General features: G+C 47.1%; 1 protein-coding gene across 4 annotated transcripts in view; it reads left to right on the top strand.

Annotated features, from left to right (window-relative positions):
• Nucleotides 1–22546, top strand: part of LOC104363821 (limbic system associated membrane protein) — a 1022402-nt gene that overhangs the window by 983640 nt on the left and 16216 nt on the right. For 2 of the 4 annotated variants that reach the window (XM_042788682.1, XM_033005144.2), the window contains 4 exons: nucleotides 5974–6108; nucleotides 10013–10133; nucleotides 11118–11266; nucleotides 17406–17441. In XM_042788682.1, coding sequence (XP_042644616.1) covers nucleotides 5974–6108; nucleotides 10013–10133; nucleotides 11118–11266; nucleotides 17406–17441 — 441 coding nt within the window. Of the gene's footprint in view, nucleotides 1–5973; nucleotides 6109–10012; nucleotides 10134–11117; nucleotides 11267–13217; nucleotides 13457–17405; nucleotides 17442–22546 lie in introns of those variants that run through there. The other 2 variants (XM_033005146.2, XM_033005145.2) reach the window with 2 other exon arrangements.

Below are 22546 nucleotides of genomic sequence, written 5' to 3'. Positions count from 1 at the left end.
TGTCAGTAGCTGACTACCATTTTCTCTTTCACTCACTGAAGAATCTCACTGTGTTTGCATTTCTCTCTCCCAGCCCCTGTCCTTCTCTTCATTCCCCCCCTATTTTTTCTCCATTTTTCTCTCGCTCTCAAGCTTTCCCCATTTTCAGCACTTCCCATGACATGCTAGTTTTTCTGCCTTTCCTCCTCTCTGTAGCATTGTAGCACTAGCTGTCCCTTTGCTCATCCACCATCTGCTACTCTCCACTGATCTCTGCTAAAAACAAGCCTCTTCAACTAAGAGACAGAAAAAAAAAATGCCAAGCTCACTGGAATCTGTGATGGTTGAGGAGGCAGAGGCTGATAAATGAAAACTTCAAAGTTTTGAATTAAAAAAAATAAAAAAATCCCAGCTGGAGGTAAAGCAAAAAAATTATGTCAAAGGCTCCCCTAGCTATTTTTGTCTTTCAGATGCCTGTTCTGTTCCTAGGGAATGCGAGGTGCAGAGAGAAGGAGGAAAGTTAGGTGAGCAAAACCTTAAACAATAAATGGAGAGTGCAAAGAGAACAAAAACTGCAGTTCAGCATTGGAAGTTGCTGCAGACAAAAAAAAAACTTCAAATGGCATTTATTGATTTGCAACCTTTTTTATCTCCTTGCATCTTGTTTTAGGCAGAGAAGGGCCCAACAAAGATGCACAACCCCTTCTGCTCCCCCCTCTTCACAACTACAAAGAGTCAAGGAAGGAAAACAAACACAGAAGCAGGGTATCTGATCTCTTTCTCCACATACCAAATGCAAACAGATACCTTCAGTGGGTCTGAACTTCAGTTTAGTTTAAGAGCACAACGGTATTTAAAAAAAAAAAAAAAAAAAAAAGACAACTGAAGTGATTTCTGCACAAGAAGGATCCCAGTGTTGGATGCAGAAACAGGAGAGGACGGAGCAAAATGTGGCTACCACCTCTGCAGACTAGCATCCCCTTTGGAGATGTTAGAAATTAGGGCATGAAGGGGAAGGCCTCTCTGGTAGAGCACGTGGCTGAACACACTGCAGGTCCCTTGACTGCCTGAAAGATCTGTCTGCACACAGTATAAATGGGGTTTCATCTGGGTGTGCAGCATTTCTAGAAAGGAAGAGTTTAAGCCTTTCAGGAAGGAGTGATGGTGCGTGGCAGGGCAAGGGGCTGTTTGAGTGGAGGTGGGAAGGACCCATAAATATGTGGGGAGGGTGTAAGTCTGCACTTCTGCACACACAGTGGGATTTATATAAATAAAAATATATAAAATACATAACATATAGAATATAATAAATATATTTTTAATATATATATCATATCTACAAGAGCATAGGCAGGTGTGCACTTCAACAGGGGATGTTAAGCAGAGCCCATGGGGTTGTACAGGGCTATCTCCAAGGGGTGGGGGAGGAGGGGGGCTTCTTGCCAGCAGCAAGAATAGCCGAGCAGGTTTTCTGTTTGGGTTCATTATTTACTTCACTGGGTCCAATTAGGAAGCCAAGGGATAGGAAATGTGGCTGATGCAAGTGGGCCTTCAAAGCCTTCCTCCTGCACACATCAAAGCCGTCTGCTGCAGAACCCTCTGCAAAAAGGGCTCTGCCAGCTCCGAGCAGCGGCAGGCGCCTGGCTCGCTCTGCTCGGGGTCGTTCCCTGTTGGTTTGATTGTCAAGCCTCCCAGGCTCGCACTCTCTATCTCCCGGCTCCAGAGCAGAAAGCTCCTCTTTCTGATTTACTGGGACAGAGTTAAGGAGCCGCAGCTTGGCAAGGTGGCGTTTAATGGGGCTGCAGCAACAAACCAAGCTACCTATGAGCACGTGAAAGGCAAAAAACCCGCAGGGAAGAAGGTTGCCTGGAGTCGTGGGAAGGGATGCTTTGGGATGAGAAGAGCTGCTCTACATGAGGAGTCATCCCCCCAGCCCAGGGAAAGCAGGAAGGCCCCTCACTGGGGAGGGGTTGTACTGAACCAGAGAAAACAGCCAGGGGACAACCCTTGTCAGCGAGGAAGGTTTGGCAGGAGGGTCAGGATTCCGTCCCTTGATAACATGTTCAAGACAAATGTCTTCTCCTAATGGGAACGGAGTGGCTCGCTTGCCAGGAGCTGGCAGCCCCCTCTATTCACCTAATAGAATATGTCCATTGTTATCAGAGCATTGTCCAAGCCTTCTCCCTCTCTGCTTTGATAAACTGCATAGTGACAACCATCAGATCCCTGCCAAAGCTGGCTCCTGCACAGAAACATTTGTAAACTCACTCGGTGCATAGAGCTCTGCTCCTGGTCTCCCCGCCCCGCTTTTGCCTTAGAGGTTAGAGTTAATATGACTCACCTAATCTAGCTGCCAAGGTGAATTAGTGAAAACATCCCTACAGCTCTGTGCAAGATATCACAACCTGACATTTTTCTAACACACCATGATACATCTTTCCTCTCCACAATCTGTACTATGACACCTCAATTTTATATAAATGCTTTTTGTTAGAAATGGTTAACGTATTCTTAGAGGGGACAGAGCTGCAAGCAAAAGGGTCTGCTTTACAAGTGAGAGTAGCCGAGTTCTTGTAGCAAAATGTTGACGCCCAGGGTTGAAACAGGTCACCAGTGCAGGGACAAGAACAGTGCTACCACTGTTTCAGCAAGAGACTGTCACAGAAACTTTCCCTGAGGCGTCATGCTGGTATCTGTGTCCTGGAGCAGGGGAACGAGGAGCTGAACGGGCCTATTGATGTCTTTGGCGTGCCTTTTCAAACAGAAGTCCTCCCTTTCACTCATTCCCTGAGAGCTCCACTGGGCACACCAGCAGCTCATCATGTCTTGGGAAGGGTTGCACGTAGCTGTGAAAGCTCTCCTGCTGGTCATGGTACAGGCTTTAGACTTTAACTGCATGTGCATATGCAGAGGAGAAGCTGAAAAACACCTTCCCTTAGGAAAACATGTACCCTTTTAGGGTACTTTGGAGCTCCATTGATGCGTTTCTCTGACAGACAGACTTAACAGCGCCCTTAATGAGGGTGCCACTCCATTAGAGCTGGTTAACTCACCCTCAACCCTCTTTTCATTACAGTGACAGTCTTGTGACAAGGGCAAATTGCAGGAGAAGCAAGTCCCACTTGGAATGAACCCTGTGTATAAACAAGGCAGAATTGCAGAGCAAATGATTTGCAAAGCAGAGGCAAATTACATTTTAACCTTTTCTTTGTGAGTCTTTCCCTGATGTCTGATTAACTTTCCAGTCAACTGGCTGACCTACCAACTGGGAGTGCTGCTGTGGAAGGAGGGGAGTGTTGGTTGTCGGCTCAAATTGGGGGTGGGATTTTCAAAGAGCATTATTAGCAGGTAGCAGTATGCGATAAGAAGATCTGGGAATTAAAAAGAGTTCCCAAACAAAAATGAATCATGCTATAGCAAAACCACCAACAATGTATTGGCTGTACAGACAGCAGCACAGTGCAGAAGTTGCAATGCAATCTTTCATCTGTGCTCAGCCATGGGAACACCTCATTTGAAATGCTGTGTTCAGTTTGGGGTATTGCACTTCCAGAAAAATGTGAACCTGTCAGAAAGATCTAAAAGGAAAGAACAAGAATGATCAAGGGTCTAAAAAACCCTCACCTACAGAGGAAGGTTGAGAGACCCTGGCAATGTTCAGCAAAAAAAAAAAAAAAAAAAAAAAAAAAAAATGACAACTGAGGGAGGAACATAAGTGATTTAAAAGTTGATAAAAGGCTGTTGCAGAGAAGGAGGGAATGATTTGTTCTTTTTGTCTAAGGTGGCTAAGGCAAAAATAATAGCTTTAAATTACAGCAAGGGAGACTCAGGTCAAACTTCAGAGAAACTGCTCCAGTGGTAAGGACAGCAAAGCACGGCAACTTACCATCTGGGGTAGCTGCAGAATCTCTGCTGCTGGAGGGCAGAGGATGGCTGTCTCCCTGGCATGGCCCATGTGTCCTGCCCTGAGGTGGGGGAATGGGCTAGATGGTGACTAAAGTCCCTTCGGGTTCTGTGACTCACCTGACTCTGGTCCTACAGGGGTTAAGATTCCCCAACACATTCATGAGTTTCAGCAATAAAAAGTACCTGTGAAAATCCCACCCTGCTTCCTTCTCCAGTGACTCTTCGTAGCATCAGCCCGAGTGCACAGCAAAAGGTTGAGAGCCGTGTCCCGGAATACTGGGTAGGCAGCAGGAGCCCGTTTTGCCTCCCTCCCTCCCTTGTAAAATAAAAACTGCTGCCGTGCAGTAAGGCCCTTCAGCAGGCTGTTGGGGGATGCAAAAACCTGCATCAAAGCGGTTGTAAGTTTTAGACGTGGCAATGAGATTTCCATTCACCTGAACATCTGGTAGGAGCTGGAAAAGGGACTGCTGGTTAGCCCCACTGAAAGAGAGGGGAAACCTTGTCTTTGAATAAGTTTAATAGGTACGCTGCTGTTTTCATGCTGAGTCTCTGTGATGGGGGTTGGTTTTCCCCTAGAATGGTTCTGAAAATTGCCTGGGGAAAAAAAAAAAAAATAAGAAAGGCAAAAACTAATCGTGTAAGGGACAGAGTGGCTGAGCAGGTTTTGAAGTTGCTGAAGTCCCTCTCTCTGATGCAGAGGGGACATGCACACAGCTGGCATCGCCAGCAAGCCCGTGCTTGGGTGGTGGGATTCACTGCGGGTGGGTCACGGGAACTTTAGCTCCAGAGATGGAGCTTACCCCCTGCATTCACTGCAGAGCCAAGGACAACAGCCCCATCCTCACAGGCACTCTTTGAACTCCATCAAACACCTCTAATCACTTAGGTGAAGTGGGCAGGGTTTCAGAAGTGCTCGGCACCTGTCAAACAGAAAATATCTCCTGGGCAGAGAGCTGCTGTGGAAAATTGGACGCCTCTCTGAGGAACCTGAATGGGAGCCCTTGTGAGCTGTTTTTTGGGGGGAAAATCTGGTTTTTGCCCTTTGAGGGTTGGGGGATGCTTTCTCTAAGCATACACAGGTACACAACTGGGGCTTGTGGCTTTGCATGCTGCAGACCAGTGCTTGCAGCCCTCTCAGAGGAGGGAAGCATCTCCCTTTACACTGCTGCCAGTGTGGTTCGGATTCTTTCCAGGAGGAGCATTGCTTTGCATTCTGAAGGAACAGGGGAGATATACCAATCCTAATATTTCTTGCTTCCCTGGCACCTTTCATCCAACGACTCTAATGTGTTTTATATGGGTTAACCTCACCACCCTTCTCTGACCAGGAGGTGATGGGAGAGGGGGGCTATTAGCCGCAGTTCACAGAGGGAGAGCAAGGGAGTGACTCACCCAAGGTCATACAGTGAATTAAAAGCAAAGCCACAGACCTCCCCTGATTCCTGCCCCCGGCTGTAACCCCGACACTCAATTCACTGATTTCAAAACTGTGTTAGCGAGGCAGCACGTTTTAAATATGTCATTTCGTATGTACAGTAGATCAGGGATTCGTGATGATTATTGGTCTCTGCGGATCAAATTACACTTTGTTTCTCTCAGTTTGGCCGTGTTTAACGGTAGCTCGATCTGATCAATGGCACTTCAGGGTGGTGGTTGCTCTGAGAGACAGAAAGACATTTTTCACAGTTCTGCAGTAGAGAAAAGGGTGCTGACAATACACCATCACATCTGAGGACCCAGCTAGCCGTGAGCCAGCCCATCAGCCACAGGCTGACTGACCTCCCCTGGTACTCAGACATTCACACCAGTGAACTCACTCCAGTCTCACGTGGTGGACAGCCTGTGAGATGCAAAGCTTTGGTACCACTTGTATGCTTCCTTCCAGATTTTCAGAACCCAAGTTTTCCATAACTAAATAAAATGCATTATCTTGCTGATATGGCTTCTGAAATAACTTTAAAATTGCTCATGACTGTCGTTTATTTGCAGAATCCCTGTTGTGATTGTTCCTCCATAGCAATTAAGCAGAAGGCTTCCCAAATCTGAATGCTTAACAGAGCCACCATCTGTATTTTTCTGTCCTACCAGGCAGAGAGTTTGAAGGCGAGGAAGAGTATCTGGAGATCCTAGGGATCACTCGAGAGCAATCGGGCAAGTACGAATGCAAAGCTGCCAATGAGGTTGCTTCAGCAGATGTCAAGCAAGTCCGGGTCACTGTGAACTGTGAGTACATTGCAGCTGGAGCAGGTCAATGGGGAGGGCTTTGCCCACAGGCAGGGGTGACTTCAGGATAAATAGAGAAGCCTTTCTGGGTTTATATTATATGATTTGAAATGGGGTGTGGGCGGGTGGGTGCTGAGGAACCTATCTGCTGTCAGACACTTATCGCAGGGTATAGTTTGTTCTTTAAACCCGGTAATATATAAGAAAAAAAAAAAAAAAAAAAAAAAAAGAGAGGAGCTGTGAGTTGCTCCTGTCTCTCCCCTCAGAAACGCTGGCGATGCCTTGTCTTCACTCATTGATATTCGGGAGAACAGCAGCGTGAAGAGAAGCTTCAGCAAGGCAGCAAGGAGAGATAAGGGCGGGTTCAGCCGGCTCAGCGCAGACGCGCGCCTGCCTGCGCCCAGGCGGCTCCTGGGGGCACGTGCAGCAGGGCCAAGTGCTAAGGAGGGGGTGCAAAAACTTGACTTTCTATGCTGGCTTTGGGTCATTAGCATAAAGCCCTCTCTAAGAGACCCTCCGTGCACCAACGCAATACAGAAAGGGGCTTGACCAGAGCATACGGCAACCCGACCTAAAAGCACCGGGGGGCACAGTTACCTGTGTGGCTTACATCCACACCTGCGGGAGTGGGGCATGGACCCCACCGCCCTTACGTGCTTAGACAGGTGTCCGCTTCTCTCTGCTGGTGTGCCCCTCTCACGGTGACACCAGATACTTCAGACTGTCATTACTCTTATAATCCGACATGTGCGTAAGTCCCCCTCCACGTTTGTATGGCTCATATTTGGCACTGGAGTGATTTAAAGTGAGCATCTCCATCTACCTGCTCTGTTTCCTTGCTTGGAGGCCACTGCGTCTGCAGCAGGGATGGATGAATGGGAGGCACATGCTCTCCTGAACTTCTGAAGTTTACACACCACAGTATTAACTTTGTAACTCTCCAGCTGAAACTGGAGATGGTTACAGATGTGTTTCATGCAGATGCATGGTCTTGATTCACGGGTAGCACCCTCCAGGAGTGGGTTAGGGCAGAGAGCTGACAGCAGCAAGTGTTTCAGCCCATCCCAGTCTAATTTGCCACCACAGGTTATTTTAGCACCTTTTAATACCATTCTTGCTCATTGACTTTTTTTTCCCCTTTGGGCCATCACATCAGATCGACTTGTCTGTCTTGCTTAGAAGTCAAGGTTATAGGCTCCCTTCAGCATCTTCAGAATCCACAGAGTTTTTTATAATTCCCTTAGAAACTGGATGGCAGTGGTTTAATACCGGCTGCTTCATGGACCAAATTTGGCATTAATGTAAAAGTGAAGTAGCAGATTTTCTGCACTAAAACTGTTGAGGGTTTTTTCCTGTCAAAAACAGCTGAGTTTATAAACCCGAGACATTCCATGAGAACCAATTAATATTTTCAAATATTTCTGTGAAACATAATTTCAGCAATGCTTTTAACATGGTTGAAACAGATTGTTTGTATAAAGTCAAAATGTTTGATTTTGACTTAGTTTCAGTTCATAATAACTATGCTACAGTAAGATCTTAAACATTTTTACTGTTGGAATATATGAAAATATAATGTGGGAGCGTATTGTAACATTATGATGTGGCCTAATTTGTAACGTAAGCAACTTATAAATTCCTTCAGGACAGATCTTTTCTTTCAAAACAAGGGGAAAAAAATCTAAGAGGTCATGAGGGCTATGCAGAGGAAAAAAAAAAACAGTCCTGTTTGGCGAATGGAAGCTAGACGTTTGCATACATCTTTCCTTATGTTGCTTCTGTAAACTACACCACAAGCAGCAAAAAGTGGGAGAACTACAGTAAGTTTGAAAAACGGGACCGGGCCAACCTCAGGAGCTTCCTGGCCGGCTCTTACCACCCGCTGATGCTGTGGAGCACGTAGCTCGTCAGCCCGGATTGCAGGAGGGAGCATCCTCGCTTTGCTTTGGTCTCACACTACCACCTTCAGGCTTCCCGAGTAATGGCCCTTGCACATTACAGACGGGGAAACTGAGGCCTGGGGAAGGGTCAGGGGGAAACAGCTAACGGCACCCCGCTCCTGGCTTCCCTGGCAGCGAACGGCCAAAAACAGAGCGGCTGCTTTCTGAGTGCAGCATGCAGGTTTGGTCAGGGCCACCGCCTGCCCCTTCTCCTGGGCGAGCACCGCAGCAGGCAGCGGGGCGGCCGTGGGGCCGGCAGTGCCTTCCCAAAAGCGGTGGTGGCTGAGATACGGCCTGCCCACACGTCTGGGCTCAGTCCTTTCGAAAGCCGAGGAGGGTGGCTAAGGCAGGGACTGCTCAGAGCAAGGGGCTGGGCTCCCTGGCAGCAGCCCGGGGAGCGCACGTCTGCCGGGGTTATTTTCTACATCCGTAGAAAGGTGCTTGTTCATTTTGTGACTCACCTCTTGTGCTGGGTTCAGTGAAATGGAAAAGGTTTGCCTCGCTGCAGACGGCAAGAAGATATACTGCTTGAACCAAAAAATCGAAGAAGGCTGCTTAAAAAATCACCTTCACTATCCTTTTATTACCCCTCCTCCTTTCCAAATTAAAATATTTACGTGAACCCACAGCCTTTGAATGTAGAATCCTATTTATGTACACTTATTAATATGTATGATGTTAGAGGGCGCACTGCAATATCCCTAAAGCCCTGCATAAAATCCCGATTAAGGTCAGGAAAGGGATCACATTGAGATGGCTAATGTGTTCACAAACAAACTTCTTTCCATACATTTTCCAGACAGAATTATTTTTTTCTTTGACCGGCACAATCCATTTTGATTCTTTTTTTGGCCTTTCAGTGCTGGGCTGGATACAGCCGGCGGAGCTGTACTCTGTACCTGCAGAGTGTGCTTTATGGTAACTCAGGTCTCAGCAAAGTAGTCTGAGTTGCAGCCCCATAATCCCAGGGAACGCAAGTATTAGTGATGAGAGACAAGGCACTTACTCCCTGATCCCTCTCGGCAGCCAGGTGGAAAGAATTCTGCCTTTTACCATGTAAAGCTTGTTGCTTAACAGTTTGAACATGGGGCTGGGATTGAAGATGCTGGTGCCTACCCTACCCGGTACCCAGTCAGCACTAAGGCCTAGCTCCAGCGGAGCACACCGATATGTTTCCCAAGTTCTGTTTGCCCATGGCACAACTCTCAGGTTTCACAGCAAGCACAGGAAGGAGCACCGTGCTGGGCTGAGGGCAAGCTTCGAGCAGAGCAATCATGAGCAAGCCCTCCTGGAGCCTCTGACAATGCATGATACCTGGGAAGGTTCGGGCAGGATTTGTAACCTTTGGCACCTAAGGGAAGTGCCTCAACAAGTGGCCTGGCTCTCAGAGTTGCACCCACAGCTCCTGCTAAAGCTCTTGACTTTCAAGCCATGAATGTATTTCTGCCTTATGCCCGCTGCCTCAGTCCTTTCCTTTCTTATTATAGTTTTGATGTTAGACGCAGAGGTTGAATGGAAAATAATTTTCATGCTAGTGTTCAGTTCCTACTTTATTCCTTTTACTTTTGCTGTCTCCCTTTACCCTTGATGAAGTCTTTCTCTCATCTTCTTCTTTCTGATGAGCCCATGTGAACTAGAGATCCACAGGTAAATACTCATAAATTACAGAAGTCCATCATTAACCTTAACTCTGCCTGTGTATGCCTGTGCATTTATGACAGAACTTTATTCAGTGTTGCTGAAGGGAAGCACGCGTAAGGAGTGATGCTAACGTGGTGCTTCAGGGAATGCTCAAAGAGCAGGCGTTCTCCAGAGGAGCATGGGGGAGCCTGTGCCACAGCAAGCAGCAGCCGCAGGCCTCCACCGGCCCCAGTGGTTTGCGTGAGGAAGCCGGCCCTGACATAGTTTCAGTGCTTCGGTCCACCTGGAAGTGTGTGAAGTGACCACGTGTCTCCTTCCTGCAGACCCTCCCACCATCACAGAGTCCAAGAGCAATGAAGCGGCCACAGGACGACAAGCCTTGCTCCGGTGCGAGGCTTCAGCAGTGCCCACGCCTGATTTCGAGTGGTACAGAGACGATACCAGGTAAGACCTTTAGCTCGTCTCTTCCCTTCTCTCCTTTTCAGTCCACTCAATAGAGCGTCCTTAGAGAGCCACCTAATGTCCTCCCCAACTCTTCTCCTCAAGCAAATTACTCTTTGCAAACCATGTAAGTCACGATGGTCCCATCAGACTCGGCAGAGCCAGCATGGTCAGGGCTGGAGGAGGCAATCCCTGTCTGCGCTGGGGATGCTGAAGGAAGTGCAGAGGACGGAGCTCTTGCCTTTAAGTCAGCTGTGAGCTAATACACAATTAAGACATCAATAGCGCTTTCTTCCTGACAATGCTCATGCATTAAATAGCCCATGATATAGACAAATAAATAGGCAGTGTTAGTCTCCAAGTAGGTAATGACACTCTAGGTGCCTTCATCTAGGGGAAGGAGCTGCTGAGGTGTAAGATTCCCCCATCTGTGCAACCTGAGCCACCCAGATTTGCATATGAGAGAAAAATGAGGGGAGAAAAGGGATCTGCCCCTTATACCTGAGCATCTACCTGCCATTAAGAAGGCTGTGTTATTATCCTAGTTTTTAACCTGACCCACATGCAGAGGCTCAGGGGCAACACAGCTTTGGGATGTGCACACATTGGTCACACATGAATTGGTGTGTTTCACTAAAAACCTCTTGCTCAAGCACAGACTAGCCCTCAGCTGGCCACGGTGTGTTCATTTCCAAGGTGTCAGTTGGTGCTGGGTAAAGACTCCCTCCCTTTGCCTCGGCTTTTCTTGCTTCTCCTCTACTTGACCGGTGGCATTTCAGCCCACTGCACTCCTTCCTTCCATTCCCTCCTCCTGCTTTCCATCAATGCCTTCTTTGGTCTCTTTCTTCTCATGTCTTCTTCCTGCCTCCCTCCATCCTCACCTGCCAGCTGGGCTGAATGACCTTCCTTCACTGCCTGCCAGGCAGCGATTTCCTTCCCAGTGCACAGCTGCCATTGCACCACAGCCCTCTTCTCCTGTCTTCCCAGGATAAACAGCGCCAACGGTCTGGAGATAAAGAGCACGGGGAGCCAGTCTCTGCTGATGGTGGCCAACGTCACTGAGGAACACTACGGGAACTACACCTGCGTGGCTGCCAACAAGCTGGGAGTCACAAATGCCAGCCTATACCTTTACAGTAAGTATGGGAGAGGGTGGAGGGAGGTCCAAGAACGCTCTCGCAAAGACCAGGCTGTGTAGGAAGCACACGGTGACCAAAACTCAGGAAAGCATCTGCTTGCCACCCCCCACCCTCCAAACCTCTGGCCACGAACTGGCTTTCAGCGCTCTGCTTCAGGTACCTACGTGCTCACGCTTGCCACGAAACACAAACACAGCCAAATTAAAAGGTCTACAGTCAAGCCCTTTGATTGATTTTCTTTGCTGAAGTCAGATTTTCTTAAAATAATAAAAACATGTTTGTTTTAAAGCTGGAAACAAAAACCTTTTAGAATGACAGCCCCTTTAATAAGGAGACAGAAGGCCAGGGCTCGGGGGGTCTGTGACAGCTGAGAAATGACAAGTAATTCAGAGAGATGGAGAGAACTAGCCACCAAGCCTGAGGAGAACACAAGAGAGTCAAGAAAAAGAGAAATGAGTTTGAAAATGGAAGGGAAGGAAGGGGGAAAAGACAGAATGATTTAAAGGGGCATAGCATAGGGAACGTGGGGAAAAAGGTAATCAGCAGATGAAATATGGAATAAAATTCCTTGGATCTCATTCTGCCACCTTTCAGTTAATGAGTTTGTCGTAGTAAGTGTAAGCAGACAGGAGCTGGGAGCAGACCAAACTCTAGAGTAGAGTTACCTGCTGGTTCTGAATTTTGCAGCTGATTCAAACCTGGCCCTAAGCAGAGCCCCTGCCCCTCGCCTACCACCCATGCACATGTACAAACTGTCATGTATTCAAAATGCAGTTCCCGATTCCAGGTCTAAAACCCGGGCTCAACTCGGACCACACACTTGGGCTCCACTTCGTATTGCCACCAGAAATAGACTGCAGCAGAATGACCCACTCACATGAACGGACATATAGACACAAGTGACTTCGGGCTCTATTCTTCTGACAGTCCCAAATTGAATTAAAACACTCAGGCCATAGCCTGCACGTCTTTTTAAACAGAAAAAAAGATAAGCTGTGTAAATCAGTCTTAGTATGGGATGCCATTTAGTCTAGTTTCTGCTGTGTGTGGTCAGATTAATCAAATCATCAGGAAAACAATGTTATGGTTTGGTTATTTTATAACAGATGTAGTGCAAAAGGATAAATCCATTGGCATTCGTTGCTTACCACCTCTGGGTTTATTTCATGGCAGTTCAAATTTCTGCAAAAATTTGGGTCTATTCTGTGCAAGTTTTTTTCTAAAGAACAGATATTATCATAAAAGAGCATATATTTGATTTCCCATAGCACTGCAGCACACAAAGCAAATTTCTACTTTGAAAGTCTTTTCACCCTGGTCTTGTGACTGTCATGAGATTCAGATAAAATCCTCAGGCAGCAATCTGGAACACAATTTTCAAATACTCCAGATTCATTCTTGCTGATATTAATATAATGCTAAGTTTAGAATCCATTATTTGTGTCTGAATTCTAAATTTGGCCCTCTCTGTTGGTTCCTGTTCCACAGATGAGCTGAAATGCATCACTGAAACAAACTATAAGATGAAATTCAATAATGTATGTATGCACACGTGATTTTGGCTGGGGGAGTGGTTTTGCTAGAAAAGCATTTTGCATGATTTCAGAACTTCACCTCAAAGGATCTCAAAGGATTTGCTAGCAATGAATATTTTAACATCACAAGTTATTTAGAAATGGGTGACTGTTATTAGCATCATTTTGCAGTAGGAAACTGAGGTACAGAGTGAAGAAGTGGTTTACCCATGGTCGTAAAATGAGTGGCAGAACCTGTAAGAGACCCAGGGAGATCCTGCAAAGTTGCTGTTCACTATCCCAGGAGGAAATGTGGCAACTATTAAAGATGACTTGCAACAGCAAGGGTCCTATTTCAGCCTCCTTTTGATGTATATGAAGAAAACTTTTCCTTCTTTCAAGTTGTTGGATTTTGTTTATTAATTTTACCTTAGAAATTCAAGGCCTATGTATGCTGGAAAACACTAGAGAACTGCACAAGAGCCAGAAGAATGGAGGTGCAGGAGCTGAGAGAGATTTGTTGATTTTCAGTGGACTGTTTCTAACTTTTATTTTTGTCGCCTAGTTAATCCCTATTTCTTCAGCGTGCAATTGCTTCATACTGTTTCAGAAAATCTCTGTTCTCCTTCTACTTGGTCTGGAAGACAGGAAGAGGGAGGAAAAAATAAAATAAATTCAGGCAGACTACAGCTGATCTTTCTTAGGTTAAGAAATCAAGGGGAAAAGGAGTGAAGGGAATCCAGCCTCATAAAGATGAAGAAAGCAGCTGAAAAAACTACAAGCCCAGATGAAAAAAATGCTGTAGTGATCACACAGTAGCTGAAAAAACAGGTAAAGCACACTTCCAGCTACACACCTAGGCAGAACAATAAAGCAGTGCCAAGTTTCTGCAAGGTACAGCAGATACTCAAATACTTGGTAGTGTTTTTCATCCGAGAATCAGAGATTTTATTTCTTTTTTAAATAGAGAACAAGCTCACTGTAGGGCAACATCCCACTAGGGAGGCAGATACGGTGATGGCTCCTCAGTGTCCCATTGCAGCACAAAAAAGAACATCAGCCAGGAGTGAAGAAACAACCAGAGAGTTAATAATGAGGTACCGGCAACTTCGCCTGAGGTGGAGGGCAGAAGGAGAGCTAGCAGAATGATGTGAAAGAACAGTTTAGCAATAAAGAAAAATGGGTGACTACCATTCCAGGAAATCTCAGCCAGCATTGAAAACTCTCTGAGAGACCGAGTGCATTAGATGTCAATGCCACAGGTAGGAGATGCATTAAAATACAAAAGCAGCTGTATGAATAGATAGCTAGTAATCTTCTCTAAAGGATGTAGTAGAAGGATTGCCTGCTGTAGGTGGAGAGATTTATACCCCTCGCTCCTGGAGACTGAGTTTACTAGAACATAAAAATGGCCATACCAAAGGTCTGTCTTACCCAGGAACCTGTCTCCAACAGCAATATGGAATATGTTTGCAGAGAGGGTACTCAGGTACAGTTTGATGACACGACTGATCTAATAGCTTGCTATCATCCCTTCCTCCCCACTCCTTTTGCTCACCCTGCTCTCTGCAGCATGCTTTTGTTTCAGTTATTCTGGTACTCAGTGGCCAACCCACTGAGCCAGTTCAACCTGCTAAACCAGTGAAAAACTAACTGAGCTTTACCGCCCTCCCACCCCAAATGCCCAACAAATGTTTTCTTTTGTTGTACTGCGCTGAACTGGTTCATGGAAGGGCCTCAACAAGCACCAGAGCCCGTGCAAGGTGGGGAGTTATATCACACAACCCTGGATATGAGGAGTTAGGAGGCAGGACCATGTTTTGCAGCATTAGCAAGTCAGTAGGTTGATTCAGCTCTGCAGAGCCAAGGAACAGGGTTTGTAACCCCCACGTACAAAATACTGTGAGACCTAGGAAAGGGTCAGTAACACAGATCTCTGTGAAAATTACCTGACACAGAGGCCAAGCCAGGGCTGCTGTCACAGAGCAAGAGAGGTGAAAAGCAGAGCCACAGCTGAAGGGAAAGGGATTTTTTTCCGAAGTGTATGAGGAGGGAGGGAAAGTGTTTTCTTTTCATTCCACTCAGCTAACAGAGTGCTGTGAAACGCACTGCAAGTCAAAGTCAGAATTTGTATCTTAACCCGTGCAGCACAGACGTGTAAATATGTGTATATATGCATGATACACATCTGCTGTACAAGCATGTAGATACATAGGTGTACGTGAGTATGTATGCATACACGTGCACCTGTGTGATGTGCAAGCAAGCACACGCACATCCCCACGGGCACGCAGAAGCAGGGGCAGCACCTGCTGCGTTGTAGTAAGGCAGAGAAAAAAAAATGAAAGCTTTCCCAAATTAGTTGACTTCTGCCTCCCACAGAGCTAACCCATCCCAGAGGATAAAGCAGGAGACAACAGGGCGTTGCCGCGCGTCCTGATGCGGTCCTGCTGGCTGAACTGTCTCAATTACGGGAGACTGCCACCTCAGCAGGTCCCCTGCTGCATCCTCTGCGGCTCGCATCCTCTGCACCCTCCCGGGACGAAGGGAAGGTGGAGGTGAAGCAGCCGCTGGCAAGGCCCGTGCCAATTAGAAGCAGCAGCACCAGACGGGATCCCACCCCTGCCCCCTCGAGAGGCTTGAGGTAGAGTCATCATTACGGTCCAGCAGTTCCGATCGCAGCAAGAGGCGCGTTCCTAAGAGGAGCTGGCGCCCACCTCTAACTTGACATGATTTGCTAGTGCCCCGGCACAAGCGCGGGCTGTGGGCACGTGCTTACACCCTTCTCCCAACTCTCTGCCCGCCCTTTTGTTGCGCCTGAGCATTTGCTTATGGTGGTTGCTGCTAGGGTGTGTAACTGTGACCGAAATCTCTCTTGGTGGCTCTTGGTGCAAACCCCCAAGTTTTCCCAGGGGCTGTCAATACCGGGGAGACTCGGGAGAGGAGGAAAGTGGTTAGGGTGACAGCCAGATGGGACAAGGCTGAGACACTGCTAATGAGCCAGGGGGGAGCTCTAAAGGCAGCACTCAGCAGGTGAGGGGAGCAGAAGTAGAGTCCTTGAATAGAAAGCAGCATGATAATGAGGCCATAGTGCTTTTCTTTACCTGCTTATGCTGTGCAGTCTGCAGCCTGCTGTGCCGGAAGAAGGTAAAGGAGAGTTGAGTTATTTAACCAAACTAAATAACAAGGAAGTCATGTCAGCACAACAGCCTGCTTTCGCAGAACAATAGTCCCCTGTTGCTACATAAACACAGAGTTCCAGGCTAGCCCTGTATTTTCTAGGCAAGAGACAATCTCCCCTGCGCCTGCTGTGGATTCAGACAGCTCCACTACCACGGGGAGGGCAGGAGATCTGGCAGTGTCACAGGGATGGGCCTGACCTGCTGCGTCCCTGTGGGCCCCAGCGAGTCAGAAACTAGCTCTTTGCACCAAGGGTGCTGTGTAAAGAGCACTGGCCTCCAAATAGCTGGGCCTGGGTTGATGAGAGAATAATAGAGGTCTACCGATGCATCCTGCCAAGCTCTCTGTCCATCAGCAGTGATCTTAGCACTGCCCTTTTAGTAAGCCAAGAGACAACTCATTGCCCCAGGTCTATCAGCTGTTGCATAGTGGCATATCTCTATAGCTAAATGTCTACCTGCGGACCAGTCCATGAGTAGGAACTTGTCTCAGTCAGTACAAGGCATCCAGCAAGCTCTGGAGGTAATGAAAGGAAGACCCAGTGGTCAGAGTCAGGCCTGGGAGGGGTTGTATTCTTGGTTCTGCACCTGGCTCTGCCAACAGCTCACCTTTTGACCTTGGGCAAATTGCTTCCTTGCTCTGTGCATCGACTGCATGATCTGTAAACTGGAATTAACACTACTGGTAGCCTCAGACTGAGGTGTCCGACACTGGTTTCCCTCAGAGTCTGGGCAATTCTTTTGAGATCCTTGTGTGGAAGAAGCAAAGCGTGAAGCCAGAAGTGACGTGTAATAAAGCCCTGCTGTGACGTATAACAAGGACGCATTGAAAAAAACTTACAAACAAAACAGCAGGCTCTGCGTATAACTAGGGGGTGATGAATCTGCAAAAGCTCTGTTCCCCTCGGAAGACAAAAGCTCAAAAGGAGCAGGGTGCCCCTGAGGATTCACCAGGGTGGCTGCTCCCATGCTCAGATCCTCAGGGAACCTGTCACTGGCAAGAAACCCATTTGTGGAGAAGGTTCTGGGGAGGCAGCAGCTACCTGTGGAGGACTTCCACAACTCACCTCTCTGCCAAGACTAGCTTTTAGCCAGAGGTGTAGCTAAGAGGAGCTGTAGTGTGGTGACATGAGTCTCAAAAGTCAGAGGGGAGATACAGCCCATCAGCCTCAATTACCTTCACTGCAGGTGCTTAATCTCCCTTGCTGTCTGGATATTATTTATTAGTTTTTCAAATTACTTCTCTCTGACTCCCAGTCCCAGGGGATGCTGATGTGTATTAGGTGTGTTGCTAGCAAAATGCTCTGTATGTGAAACCTACTCTAGTTCATCTAATCTGGGGATGAACAACTTCATCAGGTTTGTATCTGCTCCTTGCTTGGTGTGAAAAGTGGCTTGTCCTTTTCTCCTGCATGTTGCTTATTGTTTTTTTTCCCCCCTTAGAACGAGTTTTACCCACACTCCCCAATCCTTTTCCAGGTCAGTATATATTTTCTGTTGAAGTAGCTCTTTAGCTGGGTCATTCTCCATCATTCTGACAAATGCTCAGAGCTAGGGATAGGCAAAACAGCTCAGAAATGCAGGACAGTAAGGGCTTTCCCTTCTCGTCTACATGTCATTTGATCTCTTCTGCTCACCTTCCTCATCCTTCCCCTTTCCCCTTACCTTTTGGAAAAACCAATCAACTAAACAGCAACAACCTTTAGCCAAGCTTTGAGGACATTGTGTCCTCGCCCAGGTCTGGACATTCTTCAGTGAGGTTCAAGTTGTCTGCAGACCTACTCCTAATATATATTCCCATCCTAAGCTATCTTTGCCCACATGTTTGGACTTGGATCAAAAGCCTAAGCAGCCCTAAAATTTTGCAGAGATGGTGGAAGGAACAAGTGAGAAACTAAAAATTAAATTGCTGCCAGGAGGTGTTTTTTTCACTCCAGTCCTGCAAACTAATCACAGGGAAGCACTTTGTTTCTTCGTTCCTCTGTTACACACCCCTAAGTCTGCCAGTCACATAGTGCTGCATTTGGGGCAGAGAGCACGAAACAAGGCTTATGGTGTGGCGTTACGGTCTGCTTTATTCCAAGGAAAGAAGGTATGAAGGAAAAACAGGGTCTGAGTATGTTCCCTGTCTCTGTGCTGCCCAAGCATGCCTCAGGTCCAGGCAGCACGGCCCTGACATCCACATGAGACCTGGGGCTTGGGTGCGACCTTGAGATTCTGAAAAAGGGCAGACACTGGGCACATCCAGAAGCAGGCTACAGTGTCTGAAAGCAGTGTTTGAACCTAAATCAACAATAAGGCAGCCAGTCCCCATATTCACTTAAAAAATCTTGGCCCAGAGCTCCTTAATGTCTTTTTTTTTTTTTACCAACACATGATGAAGATGCACTCAACTCATGAGACGTTCAGAGGCCTGAATAGTTAATGTCTGCGCAGAGCTTTGGGGTAGAGTGTTATTGGGAACCCATGTTGTTTTGCAAAAGAGCACCTGCCCAAGTAAAGCACCTGCAGGTACTCCCATGAAAAGAACAATAAATGCTGGGTGTTACACCAGCTCCGTTTAACCACTCTGCCAGTTTTCAAATCAAGCTCTGCTCTTGGCAACTTATTCAGGCTCAGGATGTAGTCACAATTGCCTATTTAAAAGGCAAATCCACAAATACAATTAAAGAAAAGTACCTACAAAAAAAAAAAGGAGGGGGGGAGGAGGGAGAAATCAAGCTACCATTAAAATTAAATCCCAGAGAGTGATTTGTAAATAATATTCAAGGAGCTGAGGAAAGGAGTAAAGTAGGCCATTGGGAACCTAGTGTGGAAAAATAAATCCAATTAAACACCATTATTGTATGTACTGCAAATGAAACTTGTGCTTGGATATGAAATTAAAGTTGCTGAGGCTGTTTGGGACGTAAGGTTTTGAGGAGTTTTCCAATTTTGCGTGTTCATTTTTGAAGCAGAATTTTCAATGACAAATATTTTTGTCTGATGGAAAACCCAGGGCTCTTTCTTTTTATGATTATTTTTATTATATATCCTTAAATTCCACAGGCAGGCAGTGTTAATTTTTTTCATAGCCAGCCCTGTTTACAGCTGGTTTTGAATTAGTAGCCCATTAAGCTAAATGATAAAGCAAAAACTGCAAGTGAGCAGGCCAGGATTTCCATACCAAATACCCCCTCCTAATCAAGCTGCCAAGGCCATCCTGCACAGTTTTACTCAATCCTTTAAAACACTTCCCTATCTGCCTTTGAAGTTGTTATCTTTTTCCTTTTACTGCCTCCCAGTTTTCTGAGATCATCGTGAAGGACATCCTGGTGTGACATCACTTCTGTGAGGAGTCTCCAGGAATTTGTGGTGCCAAGTGCTGGGAGGATATCTCCTGTGACCCAGGAGACACAAAGAGGATTTTGCAGAGGGGAAAAGTAGAGTTTAAATACTCTGGACCTCATTTGTTTTTTGAAAGCCCTTACCAGCTTCTCCAGTGTGGGCATTCAGCACAGATATTGGCACTTATCTCAATATTTGCTTTCACTTTGCTGTTCACCTTCAAAGAAACGTTAGGCAGAAAATTTTGTTAGACCTTTTTCTCCCTGTGAGTTGATGTTCTGAGATGCAGTCCTCAGCTCTCAAATAAGCCTCTCCTTAATGACCAGAATCACACCCTCCCTCCTTCTTTCTCCCCCAATTTCCATTTATTTTAAGCCTGACTAACACTTCCCTGCCCTGTGAGGTTTAGAGCATTAATTTAAAAGGAAGGTGTTTAGAGATGAAGAGCACTGTAGTCATGCTAAGCATTGCTATCATTATCTAGCTGCTGTGAAAATATCTTGCTTTCAGGCAGGCTGGAGACTCAGAAGCAGCCTGAATGGCTGCTAAACACATGGGACTGGAATTTGATGAGGCAGTTTCCTAAAAGGCTGGTGGAGCCCAGCTGATTCAGCTCTCAACTGAACTGTCTTTAGTAAATTTTCCAGCCCTCCTGATTTTGCAGCCAGGCACTCAAAATGCCCTGAAAAATCTTCTGGGATGATGCCACATCATCACATCTTCCTGTCTGCATTGTAACATCATGTTATAATGGGATGACACAAGACCCGGCTGTCACAAAGAGGGCCCTACTGAATCATCAGGTGGTTTTTCAAAAGGGTATTTTCTTCTGGAAAGGGAGACTTTGTTCATCCCACACCACACCTGCCAACGACGGGGCAAATGGGATCACTGCTGAACCTCAGAGGGTTCTGTCACAATTATGGCATGAGCTCCATCTCTGTCCTCCATTGTCTCTTGTCCTCAGCCCCTGAACACAGACTCCCTCCCCTGTGATTAGCACCTAGTGTCCACGTCAGAATGGCTTAACTAGACCGATGGGCTTCAAAACCCACGAGTTTTCCCCACAGTTTTGTGGTGAGAGCTTACCACAGACTAACCAGGGGCTTTCTCAGCATGGTTAGCTTGAATGCCCTGGGAGCTATACAAGGGGGATGCCGTGTTTCCCAGACAGCAGCAGGTGCCCGCAGAGCATCAAGCATGCCAGACTTTGGGGCCTCATCAGACAAAGCCATGGCTACCAACAGGGTGACAAAAGATTTATAGCAATAGTGTGTTAGTAATTAGCAGAGGGGGAGGGAAAAGGAGAATGAGCAGTCCTGTCTTTCTGCCAAAACGCACACTGATCGGAGAATGACCCTGTATGACTGTAGATCGTAGCTAGTCTCCATTTAGCTGTAGCCCATGTAGCCTGTACTGTCACTAATGTCTTCATCAGGTGGGTGGGAGCTGGGTAAGGGAGAAAAGAGGTGTTCATTTGGGTCTGATGACCAGAGTGGGAAACAGAGAGCATCTTTCTTTCTAATACCCTCTCAGTCCTCTTCCCTCCCTCTGGAGGTCCTAGCTGTGGAGAAGAGAGCTCATCTGTTGCAGGGGTCACCTCCACCCACCCCTGCTCCCCTTTTGCGTGCTCTAGTGCGTGGCCCTGTCAGTTCTGCTAAGCAGGCAGCTCTCGTGTCAGCAGGGTCATCTTTGGCAAAAGGACAAGCATCTGAGTATTTTTGAAGCTGAGGAGGAAAGCATGGGGGAATACATCAGAGATTACAGACTGTAAAGGGTTAACCCATTATTGCTGACTAGGCAGTGGTGTGGGAGCAGTCCACAGAAGCCAGCCCTCCCAGAACAGTGTGGCCAGCTAAAGAACCCATCCACTTCTGGCGTCCTCTTCACAGAGGCCAGAGGATGCTTTCTCAGCTGGCTTCCAAGCAAGGGCCAGTGAAAACCCAAGCCTTCGCAGCCTTTTTAAATGAACTAGTTAGCAGAGCTGGGGAAACCGTAGCATAAACAGGCCAAAATGACGCGATCCTGATGTAGAGGCTACCAACAGAGAAAAATAATGGCCATAGGGACCAAGCGCAGGAGGGCATGTTTGGAGCCACGTGCAAGTCTGGTATGTCCATGAATTCTCAGGCATTCAGGGGCCATAGTTCAGCCGTGCTTGTCACTCCGCAGTGATGTGTGCCTGACTGCTTGGAGCATGCCTCTCTTCCCTGAAAGCTGGCTGAGCCCCGGGCATCGACACCTGATAACACCCATGACCCTGGGCGAGAAGCACAACTCGCAGATCTCTTCGTTTCCCGCTGGTGGTATATACCCTGCCAGATTTTCCAAAGAGCTCATTCTCCATTTGGGGGGGGGTGCAGGAGGGGGTGGCTCTGCAGGGTGGGTGCTCAGGCAGGCCAGGCTTCTCTTGCTGTCAGCGTCCATCCCTGCCAGGTCTGCAGGCACTGAAGGCTGGGGCCACATTGGGTGCCAAGCCTGCAGGGGTTACAGACCAAGGGAACAGGCAGGACAAGACAGAGTGAAGACAGAAGGCCAACGTCATAGGAATTGTCTCTTCCTGTTTCACAGGTACCAGGCAAGGGGTGGCATTGTATCTTGTTCTGACCAAGTGGCTAGAAGTGAACAAAATCGAAGTCAGAGGTGATGATGGTGTCTTCCAAAAGGGGTAGTAGGGATGTAGCTGGAAACAGCATCTTAGGGAAAAGAGAAATGCCAATAATTGTTTCTACAACAGCTACTAGCATTGCTTGGTGTTTTTTTTCTGGATAGCAACAGACAGTTTCTGTTTGCTGAGATTGCTTTTAAAAAAAACAACAGTCTGCTTCTTCCCCCAAAAAAGCATAAAGAAAAGAAACCAGTTTTCTTAAAGAAAAGAGAGACACAGGGGGAAAGAGAGAGAAATGGCTTTATTGCTTGATCTGTTTCTGTACTTTTTGTTCATTAATTTTAATTTAGAATGCTTTATTCCAAAATGAACCCTGGGTTGCATATATTTGCATAACCCTCTCCAGTAGCAATGCTGTGGAGAATCCAGCGAGTGAAGAAAAGCAACAGCAGAGGGTAGGAACTGAGACTGGAAGTCCCAGAAAGACACTCTGCTGAGCTGGGCCGTTTCACTGGGATAGGGAAGGCATTTCAAGATCTGTTTAGTCACAGGTGTGGCTTTGCATGCACGCAGAACAGCCCTGCAAAACAGAGGTCCCGGCGTAGCAGTTGGGTGGGAGAGTGGAGGTTGGGTGAAGCCAGTGGGGGAG

This window comes from Tyto alba, unplaced genomic scaffold, assembly GCF_018691265.1.
Source record: "Tyto alba isolate M040663 unplaced genomic scaffold, T.alba_DEE_v4.0 Super-Scaffold_14, whole genome shotgun sequence".
Classification (NCBI taxonomy): domain Eukaryota; kingdom Metazoa; phylum Chordata; class Aves; order Strigiformes; family Tytonidae; genus Tyto; species Tyto alba.
This window is presented reverse-complemented; position numbering and strand designations above follow the sequence as displayed.